The sequence below is a fragment of the Drosophila sulfurigaster genome, chromosome 3 (genome assembly GCF_023558435.1).
Source record: "Drosophila sulfurigaster albostrigata strain 15112-1811.04 chromosome 3, ASM2355843v2, whole genome shotgun sequence".
NCBI lineage: Eukaryota > Metazoa > Arthropoda > Insecta > Diptera > Drosophilidae > Drosophila > Drosophila sulfurigaster.
In genome coordinates this window covers 11,966,870-11,988,065 of record NC_084883.1, presented here as the reverse complement: position 1 = coordinate 11,988,065, position 21,196 = coordinate 11,966,870, and the positions used below count along the sequence as shown (strand labels likewise).

General features: G+C 37.1%; 2 protein-coding genes across 2 annotated transcripts in view; one reads left to right on the top strand and one right to left on the bottom strand.

Annotated features, from left to right (window-relative positions):
- Positions 1 to 21,196, bottom strand: part of LOC133844764 (protein muscleblind) — a 197,665-nt gene that overhangs the window by 160,508 nt on the left and 15,961 nt on the right. The gene's annotated exons all lie outside the window — the stretch shown is intronic.
- LOC133844006 (uncharacterized) lies at positions 499 to 1,280 on the top strand. Its single transcript, XM_062277787.1, has 2 exons — positions 499 to 651; positions 721 to 1,280. Exon 2 carries the CDS (start codon positions 736 to 738, stop codon positions 994 to 996), a length of 261 nt encoding a protein of 86 aa, XP_062133771.1. The 5' UTR covers positions 499 to 651; positions 721 to 735; the 3' UTR covers positions 997 to 1,280.

Here is a 21,196-nt window from a genome sequence, read left to right as displayed (position 1 = left end):
ATGTATGCGCATGAAATTAACACCATGCAGCAAGTGACATGTGTGAGCTCAAACGAATAAGCGCACTCTTAGATACACATTCGCACACAGATACACAGACACACAGTTACACAGACAGTCGACTGAGGGAGACGTAGACGAAATGCAAATGCAAATTGCATTTGTTTGCGTTGTGTCATTTGTCGCTTGGCAGCACTGACGATGCGTAGCTCGAGCTAGCTGGAGTCAGAGCTCGTACACTCAAATGCGACAACTTGTTACAAAATTCATAAACTTATGAAATATACATAACCTCGACTCTGTCCCACACACACACTGCGGGGACAGAGTAAGATAAATTATATACAGACTGCATACACTTCAGCTAATTTAATGGACTCTAATGTCAAATATGAAATCAAGTCATGAGAACATCAACTTGATGCCCTTAATGATTTGTCAGTTATTATTATTTTAGAATTAACAAATTCTAGATCTTAGTTGGCTTAAAGCTTTCTCGATTTGTCAGTCATTATTCTAGATCATACTTGGCCATGAGTTTGAAAGTCTGAACTTCGGGCTACATTCTATAAGATTCCTCATTCGTTTCCTTGTGCTCGTACGGAATACAAGATTCAAATTCAACTTCAAATTTACTAAACCAATTTTTCGGTATGAAAAATATTACCCTTTTTTTTTTTTAGTTAATTCCAACTACTTTCTTCTCTGCACTCATTTCAGTATTAATATTCAAGAATGGGTGATGAAGGTGCAGCTGCCACTCCTGCCCCAGTGAAGACCACGACTTCGGGAGCTCAGGGCCTCATTCATGGCAATGCATGGTTAACTGCAGCTGCTGTGGCTGCCTACTCGACTCGCGCCCTTTGGCTGAAGATGCGCAAGTTGCTGGCGGCGAAGACTAAATCAAAGGATGAAGCTGATGATGATGAATTAGAGCTCGAGGAGCAGCCGATGCCTCCAGGTCTGATTCAGACCGTTGACGTATGCCCCATGTAGCGGGAAGAACGGATTACACTCAACAAAACACAACAATACACATTTGCGTACCTACACATTGTATATAAGGACACTGATGACATGGAAGACAAAGAACACGTTGGAATTCTTGCGATTTTAGGGGGGTCGCAAGTTATTAGAACGCTGTCTTAAATTTTGCTGTTGCCTAATTGTTTAATTGAGATGTCGTTTGTGCTGCGATGACAAGTGAGGTGTAGAAACTGAACAAACATAATAAGCTGATAAATAAATATTCAGTGGCATTCACTTTGTATATGGAAAAACGCTTATTTGTTTCTTTCATTCTTATGAAAAATTGTACTAATTGTAATTGTGGCGGATCTGTTATAATTTTCTGAACAAGAAGTCTACTAAGATCTAACCCTGGTTACCCTATAATAAATAAAATTGATATAATTGCAAATAGATTAAAAATTCAATTGATACGAGCATTTTGATAAACCAATGATTATAAAAATTAATTGTAATATAAAAAAATTTGCATTCAAGATTATTCTTGTAAATATCTTAATCTTATAATTTTGTTGATTTTTGTTCATTTGTATTTTTATAGCTGTTGAAATTTTAATATTTTATCCAAGCAGTTAGTGATGATATGACAAGCTTAGTTTTGTTATGTTAGTTCAATTATAAGTTAATTTGGTTCATAGCTCAGAAATTAAAATAATTTGTGTTCTGTAATATATTTAATGTAGTAGTATGTCAATAAAACCTTCAGTATATTTGAATATTTTTTGAATATTTATTTGGTGTAGCTTTCCTATTTATTTTTTGTTTGTTTTTGTTTTTATAATCTTGATATTCCATTATTTACTTCTCTTCAATTCTTTTGCACATTTTGCGTGTTTTTTTGACAAAGGTGTCAGCTGAAAAGTCGGCTGACGATCACATAACTAGGGGATCTCTTCGATTAATTGCAAATAAGACAAATATATACATAAAGATACATTTAACTATACCATTACAAAATCAAGTCTTTGCAAAATTAGACAGAAGCGGAGCTGCGCAATCCATAAGAAAATCAACTTAAGAGGAATTTCTTGAAAATTTCGTACAATGGCATACTTCAACAAACTTTAACATTAAAAAAGCTAATAAACTAATTTTAATAAATATAAAGACAAAATAAAAAACTTGTTTTTTCTTGAAAAGCAAATGTTTAGATATAAGATCCAAATATGATGATTCTCAAACTCTGAAAGTAAAATAATTGGCTAAAAATATCAAAATGTTAGATAACAATTCGGCCACACTTTCAAGATCAATATCTAACAATCACAACCCGTTCTTGTCTAACTTTCCAGATATTTTCAATGATTCGGCTAGTCTGTATAAGGGATTTTGCAGTATTTTGCTGTGAAAGTTAAATACACTCACAAAAAAAATAGTCGATCTAAGTAAGCATTTCCTATGATTCAAATTTGGTGTTTGTGTTGCTACGAAAATACTTTTTCATTCCCATTCAGTACCCCGATCTGAACGCAACGTAATCAAATTTTATAAATTTCTCTTCCATTTTCCAATTTTAAGTGAGTGGAAAAATAAAAGAAATTTTCTTGTTGAAATTTAAGTTTAATTTGAAATCAGTTTTCCTTCCATAGTATTCAACAATGGGTGATGAAGGTGCTGCCACCCCAGAACCACCAAAGACGACCACTTCTGGTGCTCATGGACTCTTCCAAGCTGATGCTTGGCTAACTGCCGCCGCTGTGGCTGCATTTTCTACTCGTGCCTTGTGGCTGAAATTACGTAATCTGGGATCAAAGAAATCCAAAAATGAGGATGAGATTGCTGAGAAGGAAGAATCCGAGTTGCCGGGAGAGGAGCAGCTCGAATCGAAGCTACAAGTCTTGGATGTTGATGTAATTTAGGCCGAAATGCGAAGGAACGGAAAAATTGCATTTAGCACAATGCATAAATGATTGATTTGTTTTTCTAAATTTTCACTCGTTTTGGTTTTTGCAAGTTCAAATGCAACAAATTATAAAAACATTAATAAACGAAAAGTATAATTATTGTGTTTATTTTCATTACCACAAATGTCATTAACCTGGTACAGAAAATAGCAAACTATAATTGCATAAAAACATAACCTAAATAAAAGAGCGACAAATGGTAATACAATATCAACATGCTTAACGTGACATCGTGGATGAAGACATCGTGATAATGACTTGGCAAATATACAAACAAATGAGTGAAGCTTGTGGACCAGTTGGAGCTCGGTTTGCAAATCTGTAAATATATGCCGAGTGCAGACTTGATGGCCGGTCAAACATAAATATTATTTCCCACTGCATTTGCATTAATTTGTAACACGTTTGGCAACCGGTTGACACCTCATCAATTTTTGCTCTCAGCCAAGGCTCAGCTCAGCTCTGCGTAGCCTCAAAGCACATGCAGGCAACCAAGCAGCCAACAACCAAAGCACCATCAATCAATCAAATTCGCAAACGCACCGCGCGTCATTATGTCATGCTAGAGGGGCAAAAACGCCGCAAAATCGCTGCCAACGGCGGCAATGGATAACGGGAAACTGGATCACATGAAATGAAGCCAGTCCACAGTGTTTGTTTCTCCTCCCCTCGCTCACTCTCTTCACCCGTTGGTCGACATCTTTTACTTTTCGCTTTCACGACAGCTATCATATAAACGTACATACATACCACATACTATATATGGCCTCTCGACTGAATGTTTGTCAATCTGCAGAGGAAAATAGCAACAGAAAGAGGCGGAAAAGTGTGAGAGAGAGAGAGAGAGCGAGTGGGAGAGGAAACGTGCGTTACCAAATGCATATGTCAATTAGCACAGTGTGACGGTTGTCAACATTTGATCTATTTACTCTCAAAGCGAAAAACTTCATCAGTTTCCAATATTGATATATTTTTACACCTGCTTTGCATAGGGTGAGAGAGTATTATAAATTTGTGTCAGCAGGAAATGTAACAGGAAGTATCAAGCATGTCCGAGACTATAAAGTATCAGCAGCCGATGCTGCTGCAATCGGATATTAGTTTCCTTGATTGATAATGTGGTATATATGTTATATCCTATGATATATGTGTATTAAAAATAGCAGTATACTGATATACCAAATATAAATTGCGGTATATTATAGTTATTTTGGATTTCTGGTATATTTTGTATATTTAAAAATTATATCGCATTGTAGCTTTTCCAACTTATTTTTGACAACACTTCTCATTGCTTTCACATTGTTTTTCTCTCATTAAAAATGGGTACCGGGTATCTGGCAAGTCGAACACACTCGATTGTAGATTTCGTTCTGGATTTGTTAACAACAAAAAAGTATTTGTCCACGCAACCTGTTCATTGAACTTCAAAACTTGACAGTAGGTCAAAATTTATATAGGAATATAATTTCTTCAGTTTATTATAAAATTATATCAAGATATTTTTTTAAGTTCGAAACTTATTTTATCATGGCTGGAGATGAGGCAATCCCAATGACAGAAGGACCACCTGAAAACTCGGGAATAGCGATTGTACAATTTTGTTATAACCTGTGGACCATTATTCCTACCATCACTTTGATATTATGGCATATGAAACTATGATGAAACGATTCAATGAACCTGAGATGAAACGCAATTTGATAAAGACATTCTAAAATTGAAAGTTGGAAGTGCTTTTTAAGAATGAAAATTTAAGAAATATTTGATGTGACAATAAAATAAAATATGTTATTTATAAAATTGTTTCTATAAAAATATACAACTATAAAAGAAATACAAATTTCTAGGACACAAATTCTAGAAACTACACAATAAGCATCACAGACTCAACATCTGAAGAATTATCTTTCGTAGTATATTGCATGAAATATAAAAATATTACCTAAAGCATACAACCCATTATTCACATAATTATTGAATTCCTTCTCTTTTTAAATTAAATATTTTATAATTACCGCTTAAAGTGCAAAAAAAAAAATCATAATCGAGTTATATATAACTTACATTTATTATTTGTTAGGAATATGAATTACTTATGATGGTGTAATTATCTTTGTTACATTTTTCTGCTTTTTTTTGTTGCAATTTGTTTTTCTTTTCCTTCGTTGCCAGCGTTGTTGTGCAGCTGTTGTTGTTGCCTTGTGTAATTATGTTACCATCGATTTCATAACACGCCACAAACATGTTGACGCTGAACGCTCTAAAAACCAAAGCTCAAGTATTAGCAGCAATTTTTTTCCACTTTTCTCTTGCCGCCACTTTTTTGCTTGGTTTTTCTTTTTCTTTGCTGGACACCAAAAACTATTTGCACTATTTGTTGAAGCTATTTATAGGCAACGTTATTAGATTATGCGGTTCTATGGGGAATATTTTGTAAACAACAATGAGAAATATTCAACAAATTGTATTACAATAAATATTGTAGAGTATTCGAAAATGTTTTACCATAAATTGTGAGTGCAGACTGATCAATTTTGCTCACGTCTTTCCTCAACTTTTCCATTTTGATTTAATATTGCTTTCGTTACAAAAAGTCACTCACACTCACACATAACAAACGCGCTTTTGGCATAATTACTGGAGCCTGCGGCAGCAGCTCAAACAATAATTATGATGTCAGCCTTGGCAGTTGTTGTTGCTGTTGCTAATGCACTTGCTGTTATCGTCATCGACAGCCTCGATAATGTGCAGTTAGTGTGTTGGGTGAGGCCATTCCCCGAATGACGCTTTCGGCCACCAACAACAAGTTTCAAACGCGTCGCGTCGCGACTTCGACTTCGACTATGTCTTAGCTTTCATGTAATATTTGCTCGCAATTATTGCGAGACGCCACAGTCGATTTTGTTGTTGTTGTTGCTGTTGTTGCTGCGGTTGCATGTTGCAAAATAACTAACTATTTCGCTTTTGCTTTCCGCGGCCGCTTGGCATTACTTTTCTTCATGCGGATCGCATTTAATTGTGAGTCATTTGAAACGACCGCAGCGGATGCAATTTATATGAAATTATTTTCTATACGCTCTTACATATGTTATCTGTATGTGTGTGTATGTTTATGGGAAGACGGAAATTTGACTGGTGTATGGTAATATTATAATATATTGATACAAACGTTTGTCTCTTTTACCAGCTAAACGTCGTTAATCTGGTTGTAATTATAATATTTGAATGTTGTAGCCATTTCTCAAACCTTTCTTTTATTTGTTTAAGCTACATCGTAAAGAGACAGGCTCAATGATTTATTTATCATTTAATTTATTGATTTACAATCGATTTCTCTTTGCTTTGGTGTTTTATGAGATTTAAAAATAAATAAATACCGAAAGCATGTAGGATAAAGTTAAACAGCTTCTACAGCCGAGACGATGTAACCATGTCTGTCTTTCTGTCTGTCTGTCCATTTCCTGCAATCGGGTCTGAGCTGTTTTGACTAGTAAATTTTATACTCTAGTATATTTTATACTCTATAATATATTTCGAGTGCAGTAATGCATAGATATACCAAATATGGCCTAAGGTATTTTTTAGCATTCTTGCGGTACATTAATTCTGTATATTTTGAATGTTGTACTACATCGATATACATAATACGGTCTTCGGCATATTTTAGTATTTTTAAGGTATATTTATATGGAATAAAATAAAAAATAATACCACACTATTTTGGTAATACTTTCTTGCTTATTTTATTTGCTTTGTATTTTAAAAGATTCCGAAATATATAAATACTGAAAGCATGTGGAATAAAGTTAATCAGCATAGTATGAAGCATTATGCGAGTGCATAAAAACTTTCTCGTTAAAAGTTTTAAATTTTTGGGAATTACACAGACTGCTGAAAATTGAGTAACCTCCTCTTATGTGCGCCAGAAGCAACACTCTTTAACAATTACTGCGACCTTTTGCCTTCTGCACAGCCGAAAAAAAAACAAATGAGCAATGGATTAAAAAAGTTTTTTATCCTGCTCTTAGCTATTTTGCTATGTTGTTTTTTCTTTTGGTTAAAATCTCTTGGCTTCTGAATTCAATTTAAATTTAATTACTTCAAAATTTCCAACTTATGACACATATTTTGTGGGCTAATGAGGCAAGTCTCGCTATCTGGCTGTCTGCCTGCCAAGACAATGTCAATAAGCTTGGAAATCCGTCAGGCAGTTCAGGCATTTGGTCTTTGTTCATGATTTCATTTTGTATTTAGCATAATTTATGCGCAGTGTCTGAAACTTATGTAAATGTATCTCTTACTGTCTAGAATATGTATCTGTGAGTGTGTGTGTGTGTGTGTGAGTGTGTGTGTGTGTGTGTATCACTTATATGTTCTCCCCCGCCTCTTTCGTAACGTGGCCTGCGGCTCATTGTCGCTGTCTTTAATCAGATCAGCATTATTAGCATCGAAAACAACAAGCGAATGGCAAATCCTTTTTGTCATCTAGTCATAAGACAGAGAACGTTATGCATAGCTACACTCCTCTCTCTTTCTCCATCTCTCTGCCCTTTCTTTATTGATGTGTAATCTTTCTCCCATCCCCATCTCATCACAATAGCTTTTAAGCTGATGTGTTCGTTCCTCTTGTTAGTTTGCATTTCTAAACGTATTGTTGCTCAATATTAATAGGATTGCTGGTGAAATAATCAAACACACATGCCCAACGAGAGAGAAAGAAAGAGAGAGAGAGAGAGAGAGGGGGGAGAGAGAGCAAGAGAGAGAAATGTGTTGTCAACTCTTGAGCAATTAACTATCAAGTTGAGAAATATTTATAGGAATTTATAAAAGATAAGATTCTAGTTAAAAGTTGCAGGAGTCTAGGAAATCTTTAAATGAAATTATGAGATTGAAAAACTTTATTGCAAATCAAGCCAGCTCATGGCTCATTGAATTAAACATTGCAGGAAGAAAGTTAAAGCATCTTGGGTTGAACTGCGAAAGCAAAGCGAGTTATAACCTAAACCCCAAGTTAACCTCAAGTCCAAAATGCCAACAAGGGCGACAGGCCAAAACAGTCTGTGAGGAGCAGCAGCAGGAGCTGGAGCAGGATCAGGACCAAGACAAAAGCCACCATGGAACCAAAGTGTGAAAATGGAAAAGTGCCAGGCGCGACCGGAAGGAATCAGAAGACGGAGTCGAGTCGAGTTGAGTTGAGTCGACGGGCTGAGCAGCATGTTGGCATCGTCTAGAAACTTACAAACATGACATTAAATGTTGCTTGTGTGATGGGCCGTCGCTCCCCATCGCAGCAGTTAGAGCATACTCAGCGAGTAAAGGCGAAGCAAAAGACGGGATATCAAGAGACAGACAGACGGACAGACAGACAGACGAAGAAGAAACAGGTGAGCAACGCATTGCAGTTAAGTAAAACTTTTGCAACGCTAACAACGAGCCGAATGAAGAGTTTCGTTTCGATTTTTCGTTTCTCGTTTCTCGTTTTTCCTCTTTTCCTTTCTTTTTTTTTTGTATTTACAAGTTGCGCATACGCCACATGGGTCCATGCTTGGGGCACATCGTATGCTACCTATGGGACTTTCATTTGTTGTTCATTTTTAAGCAGCTCGCGATTTGAATTTTCTTTTGCATTTATATGCAGCTTTATCAGCAACAGCAACAACAGCAACGCCAACAACAACAACAATCTGAGGCAAACACAGAGCAACGAACACAAGCGAGTGAATCTCATGAGCAGAGCCGCAGTAAATTTACACAATGAAATCTTAAGCGCTCCCCCGAGGCCTCAGCAACTTACTCAGAGATGTAAGAAGTTCTGCAGACACGCACTCGCACACACACACTCAGAATTACACCCTGAATTCAGGAGTTCATACTTGACTCCAGCACTTGAACAATGCCACATTTGTATGCCCCCCAAAACACACACACACACACACACATATGTTATAAAGCAAACCTAACGCTGCCGTTGCCAATGGAGTAAGAGGATTCAAGCAGCGCTCGCCATTTGACCGGAAGTTCGACAAAGTTCAAATTATATGCGCACACACAGTGGAGCATAAGTCGGCTCGTGTGTGTTCTATGTGTGGGTGTGAGTGTGAGTGTTTGCGTGTGTGTGAGTGTGAGTGTCTGCGTGTGTGTGTGCGTGTGTGTATATCGATGCGTATGCTGGCTGTTTTTCATTCGTTTTTGCAAATAAATGAACCGTATACTAAAACAAACAAATTCAATTGAATCACTCTCCTGGGCATTACAATTGAATGTGCCCAGCGAGCAAAACTCAATAGAAAACTCTATCGAACGGGATTTGCTGCCGTTGCCAACACCAACAACGTCGCGCCATCGTCTGGACTCGAATTTTCTTTGTTTTGTGTGTTTATTGTATGGTATGTGCCTCGATATATATATGTATGTATGTGTGTATAATTCTTGCTGTCCTTGCACCAAAGAACTAAATTCAATGAAAATATTCAATTTGTTGCAAAAAGCAAAAAGCAAAAACCCAACAAAAAAACAAAACATCAAAACAAATCCATGCCATGCCATGTTTCAACAACAATTTCGACAAATTTAACACTTCTTTCACCTCTGACTCTTTCCATCACAAAACGTTTTATTGACCAACTCACTGCATTTGGCTAATTGGAACCTTTGATTATTTTGTTAAATTTTGGGGCACCACATTTTACCAGTTTCACAATAAATGGAGCATTTCACCTTTGCGTTTTCATCAATAAAGTTCCAAAATATTGGCATCTGACTAATTGAAATTATTATCGAACACAAATACAGACAATGCAATGCAATACAAGTTTGATCTAACTCTTTTTTTATTGGCATGGGATTATTCAATTTGAATGGTAATACCTACATACGTAATCAATCTAATTGTCGGAAACTGTCAAGACAAGCCACAAATGCATTAATTTAAGTTGGCTTTCTGCAATTTCAAATTAACCACAACAAATTTAAATTGACAAATTATTTTAATCGTTAACAAAAGTTATTAATTTGGAAGAAACTTGGAACCAATCGGGACTGCTTCATTTTTTATTTCATTGCAAAATTTATTTTAATACTAGCCAGTTTTAGCGCAACTTCGTCTGCGGTGGATTTTGATGTTGTTGTAACTACCATCATGAAAATATCTTATTAAATACTTAAAACGATAGAAGATGTTTGTTTTCGATGAACTTTTATTGTTATGTGAAAATTATAGTCTCTCGTTGCACATATGGGAAATATCTAAATGTCTATAAACACATCGTTTATTACGTTGAACAAAGAGACTCAATTTAATAAAATAATTTTTTAAAGTGTTTAATCTGCCAACATGCTTGTAGTCAAAAAATAAGCTAATTGTTAGGTACCTGCTAATCATATTAAGTAAAGCCTTATTATAAAGTACACTAAAAATATTCCTCAAAATACTATATTTTGTATATTGTCATTTTACTACACTCATAACATACCATAGAGTGCAAAATATACCAGATTGTCAGCCAAAGCAACCACTGTTTTAGCATACAAAAGTATTTCTTGCTCAATTTGTCTACTACAATTTTTATCTGATCAAACAACAATTTTTTTAAGGAGTCTCAAATACTGTAGTTATTGTTATATGTACCAAAACCGGCTCTAGCTTCAAAATTATGCTTACTATTCAATTTGTTTCGATTTGCAATGGCGGAAATGGGCATGACAACTTTGAAAAATAACTTGCGCTGCATGCGTCTGAGATCTAGCATCTTATACGGATGGATGACAAGAAATACACATATGTATCTACACTCAGAGATGATTCCTTCTGAATGTTACATAAATTTCCACCAGGCACAAATCTATAATACCCTTCTATCTTATGGATAGCGGGTATAACAAGTAAGACAGCTAAATCAACTTAGAGTATTGTTGCTGGGATCTATATAGGTATTTATATCAACAGAAGGAATAAATGTTCTTCTTAATTTACTTAAAATTATTGCGAAAAAACGAACTTTTTGTGTGGAGTTTTGAAAGCCTGTCACTAATCTATTTATGATTTCAGATTATTACGTATATGGTCATTATATTTTATGGCATCTTCATATCTTTACTAAGTTTATTTTTCAAACTTTAAAGTTTGTGAAGACTGGTGAACAGAACTCAAATCGGTTTCACTCATCAGTTGTCAGAGCAGGAAGCAAAACTACCAGCCTGGCCTCTCGCTGATTTTGTTGGCGTGATCGCGCTGAAATTATTATTCATTTATCAAATAAAATTCATAAAAAATACGAACAACAAAATTTCATGTCGAAAAGCCGCCCACCTAGTGATGTAATTATTAAATTAAAGTGATCGACTTGAATACACTCTGTAGTTTTAGCAATCAAAAAGGCGGTCAAAGAGGCCAAAAATTGAACGAATTATGATTTGTGGACAATGTAGAAAGTGCATTACAAGGTATAAAAACCTCAACAATTTCAGTGGTCTCTTGAGCTTTAGTTTTGTGACCACTTTTCCGTCTGGGGCGTATACGTAATTTACGAAATTAGTCAAAAAAAAAAAAAAAAAAACGGGCTTAGACAAATGGATTGCGGAGGGACGTCGCTTTGCATTACGGTAGATTGTAGCAGTCTAATTTCGGCGATAATTACGTGCAATTTATTTAACGATGATTTGAATGCAGCACTATCGAAAACATCATTTCGGGAGCCGCACTCCATTGCGCTTAGTTAAGTGGTTGCTTGGCCAGTTTAGCGGCAGAGCGCAGTCGCTTGTGCTGGTAATTCCGGTGGATTTAGAGCTCGAAGTTTGAGTGAGTGACGTCCATCCAAATGACAGATTTTATGAGCCATGAAAACTAAGCACGCACTTTCTGCATTTCCATATTCAGTTATGCATTGAGAGAAATGATAAATTTGTTGTCTTTGGCGGTATATTTAGATATAAAAACCTTTCAAAACCAATCCTCATATTACAAGAATTGAAAGTGTATCTTGTCCAATCGTGACATAACTTAATTGCTTTAAGATGACACACACAATTTACTGTCTTTTTGGCTTCCAACTCATCTTCTTGCACTACGCAATCACCAAGTGAGCTAACATGAACTGCACTCAGAGCTGACGCTGACGTTGTCCAAGTCCAAGTCGAAGCCAAAGTCGAAGCTAAAGCCGAAAATGCATCAGATGGCCAAATCAAAAACCAAATATTGGCGATTTAGTCACCGAAAGAGAAGTTGCAAAAATGTTTTCACTTGACTGACTTTTCTGGCTCCATGCAATTTTCGCACTCAAGTGGAGTAATTTGCGGTCGTTGTTTGAATTGGCTTCCCCTTCCTCGCACCTTGTCTCTTCCCCCCATCTACCCCCTAGCCTAACACATTCATCTGCCAAAGTTTTCGCTTTTGACGGCACAGCACGGCCAATCGAAAGTTGAACAAGTCCATTTCGACGCTGTATTGGACACCGATTGTGCGGCTCTAACTCTCAGCCTCAAGTGGAGAGACTGAAACGGCGACTGCGAATGCAACTGGAACTGCAACGACTGCGACTGAGTGATTGCTAATCGTGACGGGAGACGGAGACAGAGACAGGGGCGGAAAATGGAAATGGAGCGGAGATGGAGAGGGAGAGGGACGGGGCGATGCACATGACATAATGATGGTTGCGGTAAACATTTGTTATAACATTTTTGTAGACAACTTTAGACACACACTGAGTAACACCAACAAGAGTTTTAATACGAGTACATTGCAATAAGATGTTAACACAATTTGGTTAGTATAGATTTTAGAGGTGATCTTCGAGTTTGAAGTACATGAAATTCTTTTATGATTACTTTAATAGATATAATTATAATTTGAGCACAAATATTCAATTATTTAAATTAAAGAATATTATGCTATGGATCGAACTATGAGAATTTAAAAGAAATGAAAAACTATTCTAACATTATGAACCATTATTTTATTCAATACAAATAATTAATAAATAAATTACAAAATTATGTATATAATATATACATAGAAGATATCTCATATTGGAAAATTATTGCTATTATTTACAAAGTCTATAAACAAATAATAGACATAGAGATTGTTATCGATTTTCAGTTGTCTGTCTTATTATTCGTGGCTTTAATTTTACTACTTAAATAATAAAATACAAAAATAGTAAAATACCAAAATACTGAAATTCAAATCTACAAATTTATTAAAATACTCAAATATTAAAACACTTAAATGCAAAATTACCAAAATACTATAATACTAAAATAGCAAAATACCAATATACTGAAATATTCAAATACAAAAATCGTAAATATTTAAATATTAAACCATCTGAATACTGAAATAAAAAAATACTATTATACTGAAAAGGAAAATATTAAAATACTGAAATATTAAAATTATTAAAATCGTAAAATATTTATATATTAAAACATCAAAATACTAAAAAAGCAAACTACTATAATACTAAGATAGTTACACTAAAACATCAAAAATCTAAAATGCTAATCCTAACGCTTAATACTATAGAATATAATATTACAAATTTGTAATATATTTGTACATGGAATTTTATAACTTCCTAACCAACATTTCAATTCAACTTCAGACTGATCTGCATTGATCTTATCTTTTGGAAAAGCATCGAGAGCTTTTCTTCAGCTAAATTGCAAATTGTTCGTGGAAATATATCTTGATTGTTTGCTGACCAGTGTAATTAGATTGTCATTTTGAAAGCAAGCAAAATCATACAGTGACACTTGTATGATATGAATAGGTAAACCTTTCATTAACTAGATGCGAATTATTACTTTGCCGAAATACTTTGACATCGTTGACAACTGTCAGCAACTGTAGCTGATTGGTGATGATTGCTGTACAATTAAAGTTTTGGAGAGGTTTGCGAAGACAGCGATAGCGACAACGACAACGAAAGGCGGGCTTTACTTATATAATGCCAGAAATGATTTACACAAATTATTTTGTAATGTGCGTTTGGCAAGTTGATGTTGCTGAATTTGGCCAGGCTTAAAGCTGCTCCAGCTACCACTCTCCATTTATCTATATGTCTATCTGTCTATCCATCTCTCGCTCAAACTACTCTGCCTCTGCCTGTCGCCGTGAGCCGTAAGTCAAACAAATCAGTCGTGCCAGAAGATTAATGGCAGCATTATTGTGTCGCCTGCGCATAGTCATCGTCGGCATCAGCATGAGCCTTTCAGTGTTTCACTGTTTCAGTCTTTCAACCTCTCAGTCTCACAGTCTGGCAGTCTCTCAGTCCCTCAGTCTCTCTGCTCTGACCATAGCCCATCATCATCATTGGTAACTTCATCATGCGACTGCCAACTGTCGACTCTCGACTGCCGACAGCCGTCCCTGGTCATCGTTGACTACCATAACCCGCTCACGCTTACTATGTGAGTCGAGTCCCAATCCCAATCCCAAGCCCAATCCCAATACGTTGTTTTCCCTTCTCACATAATCGTTTCGGCCGGTCTAAAGCCTGAGCCTGCCGTTTGGGACTGGGCTCTTTGTTCGTCCTCGGTGCAAAAATGTTGCATGCGATTTTTCTTGCAGTAAACAATTTTTCATGCCAGCTGTCCTGCCTTTGGTCTTTGCTCTGTCTATTCGCCCACTGTCTGTCTTATTATGCCATTGATCAGTTTGTTTTCCCAGATTTTGAACGCTGTCTGGCTCGTCCTGTGTATGCGTTCGATATTAGTATGCAATAATACATCAAATCTGATTTCGATTTTCTGCCAACTTTAACTAAAGTGATCTCTCTCTCAATTTTAACTTGTATGGTTGAACTTTAAAGGGTTTCTACGCTTAAGCTTAGTCAAGTTTGCATTTTTAATCGACAGCTGCGCCTTTCTTTAGTACTTTGGTTGTCAAAGCTGCCTTCACGTCTTGTTAGTAACTTAATGGGAAAGAGACTGAAGGAAACTGCACTTGGAGCGGAGGCTAGGGCTATACAAATTTGTCAACTTTATTGAGCTGCGCGCTTGAGGACAGCTTACCTCACAGGACAGGGGCAGGTGCAGAGGAAGGGGCGGAAGGCAAACCAAAAATGCCGCCATCCTAAGCCAAAACAACAAATTTTACATTGTGCGGCCGAATGTAAGGCTGATGAGGTGATGAGGCTGCAGTGCCTGCAAAACTTTTACCATGGCAGTAAGAAGAACATTTAATTAAATTCCTTTGCACCTTTAGTGCTGCGCTAAAAATTCCAGCGTCGACACACAACTTGCTGGCAAAAGACCTACAACTACAACATTGCGATAGAGGGAACAACAACAACAACAACAACAGCGACAACGACAACGACATTCAGCAATAACAAATTAATCTTTGTGGTTTGCGCAACCGGAACTGGGAGAGCTTTGACTCCGACTCCAACTCCGACTCCGAATATGTCCATAAGAGCGTAAGCCGTACAAATGAGGCATTTGATTTTAAAACTGGCGCAGCGCAAAAGTTGCTAACAAAACGGATAACGGGCCATCGACTCAGTTAGTATTTTATGTCGCCGACTGGCGTTTTTATGGCCAACTCTCTGCACTCGCACTCCCGCTCTCCTCTCTTCACTCTTCGGTCTTCGGTCTGCCACCCGCCCCCGTGGCTCTCTATTCAATCAACTGCTGAATTATGTTGACAAAGCACGCACACGCCCAAAACCAACTGCCAAACAGTGTGGTACAACAGCTGGGGCAAAGTTTTCAATTTACGTTTTTAAGGCTTGTGCCCTTGGCTCCCTTCTCTCCCAACTCCCAACTACCGACTGCTGTCTCCTGTTCGGGTTATGGTTCAGTTTCTGGTTCTGGTTCCGTCCGTCAAAGAGGCTCCACAATTTGCTAGCACTTGCACTTCGTCTTCAATTTTGCAAATGCGCCTTAAGTCAGGCCACGTAAGCGGATGGAAATGCATAACAAAGCGTTTCTTATTAGCATGGCAAGCAAGGAGGAGCTAGGAGAAGGGAGGCAGAGTCAGGTTGAGACGGGTTCAGAGGCCTTTTCTTTGAGACGACTGTTTAATCGATAAGTTTTTAATATTAACTTTACCTCGGTGCACCATTTATGTCCGACAAACATTTACAATTCCATCCATAGCCAATCAATATTGTGCCAAATTACCACCTTTGGCAAATGTGTAAAATTGTTGCTGAATAATTCAATTACATTCGTAAAACTAACGACTAATAATAATGAAAATACATTTGCAGTTGTAAAACTCCAGCTGAGCGCCGTTTTACGATTTGCGTTATATTATTTTATGCTTTAACAAGACTGGGGAAATAAGGAAAATCTGCCGGTAAAAGATATTTTATGGTTGACTTCAATGAAACCTCACCGAACGCCTACAGTAAAATTTTTTTATACAACTCGTATTGCTAATGTTATTTCTTCCTCTTTTTTTTTTGCTAATTGAATTACTTATGGAGCTATTAAGAGACTTATAATAGACTTTCGAATATGCCATTTATTGCCATGCAGCTTTAGTACGCATTGAATTGTGCGAAATTTATATCAATAAGCACTAAATGCTAATTTGAATCATCTGCATGAAGACCTAGATCAAATCAGTTGATAAATGTCAGCGCACAAAGAGAAACAATGAGGCAGCAAAAGAAAAACCACCTCAACAGTTTGAAGTACGCATATCGTAGGAAAGATGAAGCTGATGCTGTGCGCAAAATAGATAGACGAGAGGCAACTTTTCAATTTCTTTGCCCGCGGATGCTAAGCGAAAAAAAGGCATTCCGCCCACACTCTCTCGATTTATCAGAAATCATCTTGAATCATCGACAGGCAGGAACATCCTGCCTCAAAGCATGAGCAACAGCAGCAATAGCAGCACACAGGGTTTTGTCCTTGGCGTCGTTTGGTCCGTGGGGCAATCAATCCGTGTTAATGGCTCCGCAGCTAAATCGAAAAGATTGCCACAACACAAGAAAAAAAAAGAAGCTAAACAGGACAATGTGAAAAACAATAAAAAACGGAGTAGGAGGATGGAAGAGCAAAAAAAATCTGCTGAAAAATTGAAAAGTTTGCACAAATATTTTGCCACTTAAGCTACACAATCTTGGCAAAGACTTGGCAAAAGATGGCGAACGCAAGTTAAATGATTGTTATTTTGTTGTTTGTTTTGTCGGCTATCATGTTTTCAGCATGGTGGCATTTTAGAGCTATTTAATTATGTACTATCTGCAACTTGGCCAAATTCGACCAGCAACAACCGGGCAACCAAGCAAAACTTGGCTAGCCCTGCAGCAGGCCGACCAAAATGTTAAACTAAGTCAGTCCGAAACCAAGAAACTGAAAGCACAGCGCACACAAACGTTCACACATACACACAAATACACAATTTCTTGACATGGCTTTAACAAAACGCTAAAGCGGAGGATGCGATTGGGGACGAGGAAGAGGAAGTGGAGTAAAACTGGAGGCGAGAGGCGAATGCAATTTGTATACCCTTCAAATGCGGCTCGTTATTGCGAAATTTAGAACTACTCGAAATAATTCCAACAAATTTTGCTGCAAACGATGCAGACGCAGTTTCGCCAACTACAACAACTACGACATCTACAACGACAACAATAACAGTGTACACTGTACAGTGTACACAAGCAAGGCAAACCAACACGCATATGTAAACGCAAAGTACATTGCACGTGAAATATTCTGTCAACCTGCAAGAATGTCACATTCGAGTTGGCTTTAATGCTAACACTTGAATAGTAAAATGCTAAAATACCATAATAATAAAAAAATAAATCACTAATATTCTAAAATATTAAAATACCAAAATGGGAAATTATTAACATAAGAAAATACTAAAATCAGAATATAGTAAAAATCAAGTTACTAATATACCAAAATACCACAAACAAATAGAAATAGATTTACGAAATACTAAAATAGTAAAGTTATAAAATACTTGAACACCTAAATGACAAAAACGTAAAATACTAAAATTGAAATTAGTAAAATACCAAAATACCCAATTTATAAAATAGTATGGTAAGATTCTTATATATTCAAACTATATATAAAGTAATATATTAATATGCTGCAATGCTAAAAATACTAACGCTTAATACTATTTATTATTTCAAATTTATAATATATATTTTAATACATCGGTAATTATTCTTTGAATGACATTTGAAATTGGCGTTCAAGTATCAAGTATCTTTGGCCAACATCACATTTGAGGTGTCTAACACAAGCGTGTCCGTGGGGAATTTTAGAGTTATAAATTGTGGAATCTTATGGAAAAGCATCAATAGATTTGGCTTAGATATGTGTATGACGGATTGTACGTCAAATAAATGGGTACATAAAAAAGATACATATGTATATAAAACTGTAATATTTTTATTAGTCAATAGAGTAATTCTAAGTAATACGTTATTTAAAGTAATTCTTTTCATCTTTACAACAAAAGAAGTAAAATAAACTTAAATGTTAAGCAAATCTTGCTTTTTGTTTAACTTTACTTGATATAATATAGATATTAATGTTTGGAAATCGTTATATTATAATTTATATTAAATTTCTGTTCAAGTGTTTCGTCTATATAACACACTGAGCAACTTTGTCGCCTGTCAAAGTTGCCATATCAAGCAAGAACAGTTAAGAGATACCAGCCGATTTTACCACAATCCGTTGCAGCTAACGTCTGTCCCTCTCACTCGCATTTCCCATCTCTCTCTCTCTCGCCCACTTATTCTGCGCTACTCCCCCCGTTCTCCCTTGTTCTTTATGTGTGGATGCGGCACGTGCATTAAAAGTTTAGCGCCAAAGTTGTGGGTCCTCGTTGCCCGTTTCCCGCTACCCGCTGCCCGTCACCCGATGCCAGTTGCCTGTTACCCGGACGCAACCGGCGCAAACCGGAAGTGGTGATGGCGGCATGTGCCACGCACACGAAACCCAAAAGCCGGGATGAGTCAGGGCCAGGAACAGGGCTGAAGCCATGGCAGTGACAGTGGCAACTGCTGCAGGAGAAAGCGTCGTTGCAGCCACGGCAAGTGGCATGGCTGATGTAGTTTAATTATGTAGAAATCGAGACACGCACTTTGCTAGACAGCGTCAACGATGGATGCACAGCGTGCATGCATGCAGAGGAGAAAGGGAGTGTGGTGGAGAGGGTTTTGCAATCGACACGCCCACTCAGTGACACAACGCCCTTAAAACTATCACACGCAAAATTTGTGGGTTTTTATCGGGCAGTTGGAGTCGTAGCTACAGTTGCAGATGCCAGCATCAGCAGCAGCAACAGCTATGTGAGTGAGATTATAAATTCTGTTGCATGTCAGTCGTTCGCTAGGCTTAGACAGGTTGCCAGCAGTTAGCAGATGGCAACTGGCGGCTTACAGGTAAAAGGCATCAATGTAGCAGGTGTAAATAAATGCTGTGAATTGCATTATGCTGACGGATTGAATGAGAGTAAGATTCAGGAAGTGCCACAGGGTGAGCTTAAACAACACAGTAAATATTATATTAAAAAAAGGAAAAATACAAAATAGTAAAATACCCGAATACTAAAAGCATTTTAGTAAAATTGCTAATATTCCAAAATACTAAAGTGTTATAGTTTTGAATTATTAAAAAGGTATTATACTAAAATACTAACATATCGCTAAAATACTAAAAATGTAATACACCAATATACAAAAATATCAAAACTAAATAACTACTAAATACTATTTTATATTATACATTTGTAATATAGTTTATTGTCTTCAGAACAACATTTAAAGTCATATTAATGCATGCTGGACTTATAAAATTAATGTTTTCTCAGATTTCTTTGTTAATCAAAACCTGCAATATATAAATACGCCTTTATTTTTTAAGCTTTACTTGTTTTAAAGGGGAAGTTTGTGCTTAGCAATCGTTCTATTGTAGACGAATGCCATATTTCTGTTCATCTAATAATGCATAATTTTGTCGCTTTTCAAAGTTGTCATATCAAGCAAAATTTTTTTTAGATATACCAGCCGTTTCTGCCACAATCTGTTGCAGCTAACGTTTGGCATCTAGTAGCAGGTGTAAATGAATGCCGTGAATTGCATTATGCTGACGGATTGAATGAGATCAGTAAGAGTAAGATTCAGGAAATGCCACGGGCTGAGCTTAAAAAACACAATAAATATTATTAAAAAAAAAAATAAGGGAAAAGTGCAACTCTTATAGTGCTGGGCATCACATAAATTTTAATAAACCCACAAAGTCAGCGAAAGCTGCGCAGCGTTTTTCCTGTTAGTATTGCGAAGCGTAAACCGTAGGAGACAGTCGTTTATATCAATTAGCCGCCCCGTCTGCCAACGGCAAGAGGCGAGCGAGCAGTTTACAGTTTACAACGCGATACACTGGGCTGCGGACACTTATGCTGAGTCCTTACTTGGGTGATGCAGGATAAAAAGGAAATGGAAAGCTGAGCTAGCTCACAGATGTGACAAAGGTGCGTGGGTAAGTATATTAATTGATTTATTTGCGAAACTCAAAGAACTGGGAATAGAGTATGTAACTGCGTAATGTTTTTTTTAAATTTCCAATTGCATTTCGGAATTTAAGTATAAAATATAAGCTTTGCCCTTTAAAGGTATGAGCTGGATGCGGGGGGGAACTACAAATAAAACTTCCAGACAGTTGACTGAAAAACAATTCGCGTTGCCAACGCAATTTCACACTTTACCAGCTACAAATTGCAACATCATAGTCCAGCGGTTACACCCACACGTCGAAATGTTCAACGGATTTCTTCTCGCCCGCATCGACATCGACTTCTAAGGGGTAGTGAGAGTTGCGGAGGGGTGTAAACGTAGCCGCCTTGCCAGATTATAAAGATGACGATGGCGCCGCTGATGCTGTTGCTGCCTTTCCTGCTGCTTCTGTTGTTGGACTCTGGCTATGGAATTTTATGATTTATGAGTGCGTTCTGGCAGACATGAGCTTAAGGGGTTGTTGTGGAGTGAGCCGAGAGTAAAGGCATTTTTCTTGCTTCTCTACTTCGCCCCCCCCCTTTCCATCATGCCTTCCTAAAGTGGCGCCACAGAAATTGTTGCACTTTTGTGGCAGTGCCATTGGTCCAAACACACAGTGAGCGCAGGTTCAGGTCAGCAGCGTTCCTGCCCATTTGATAAATGAGTTTCACAATTTTCCAATGGCCAGCCATTGGCGAGAGTTGAGCCCTGAGTTATGAGCGATGCGATGAGGATACGTGGCGACGCCACGATGCGATGAGGACGCGAGGATGTGACGAT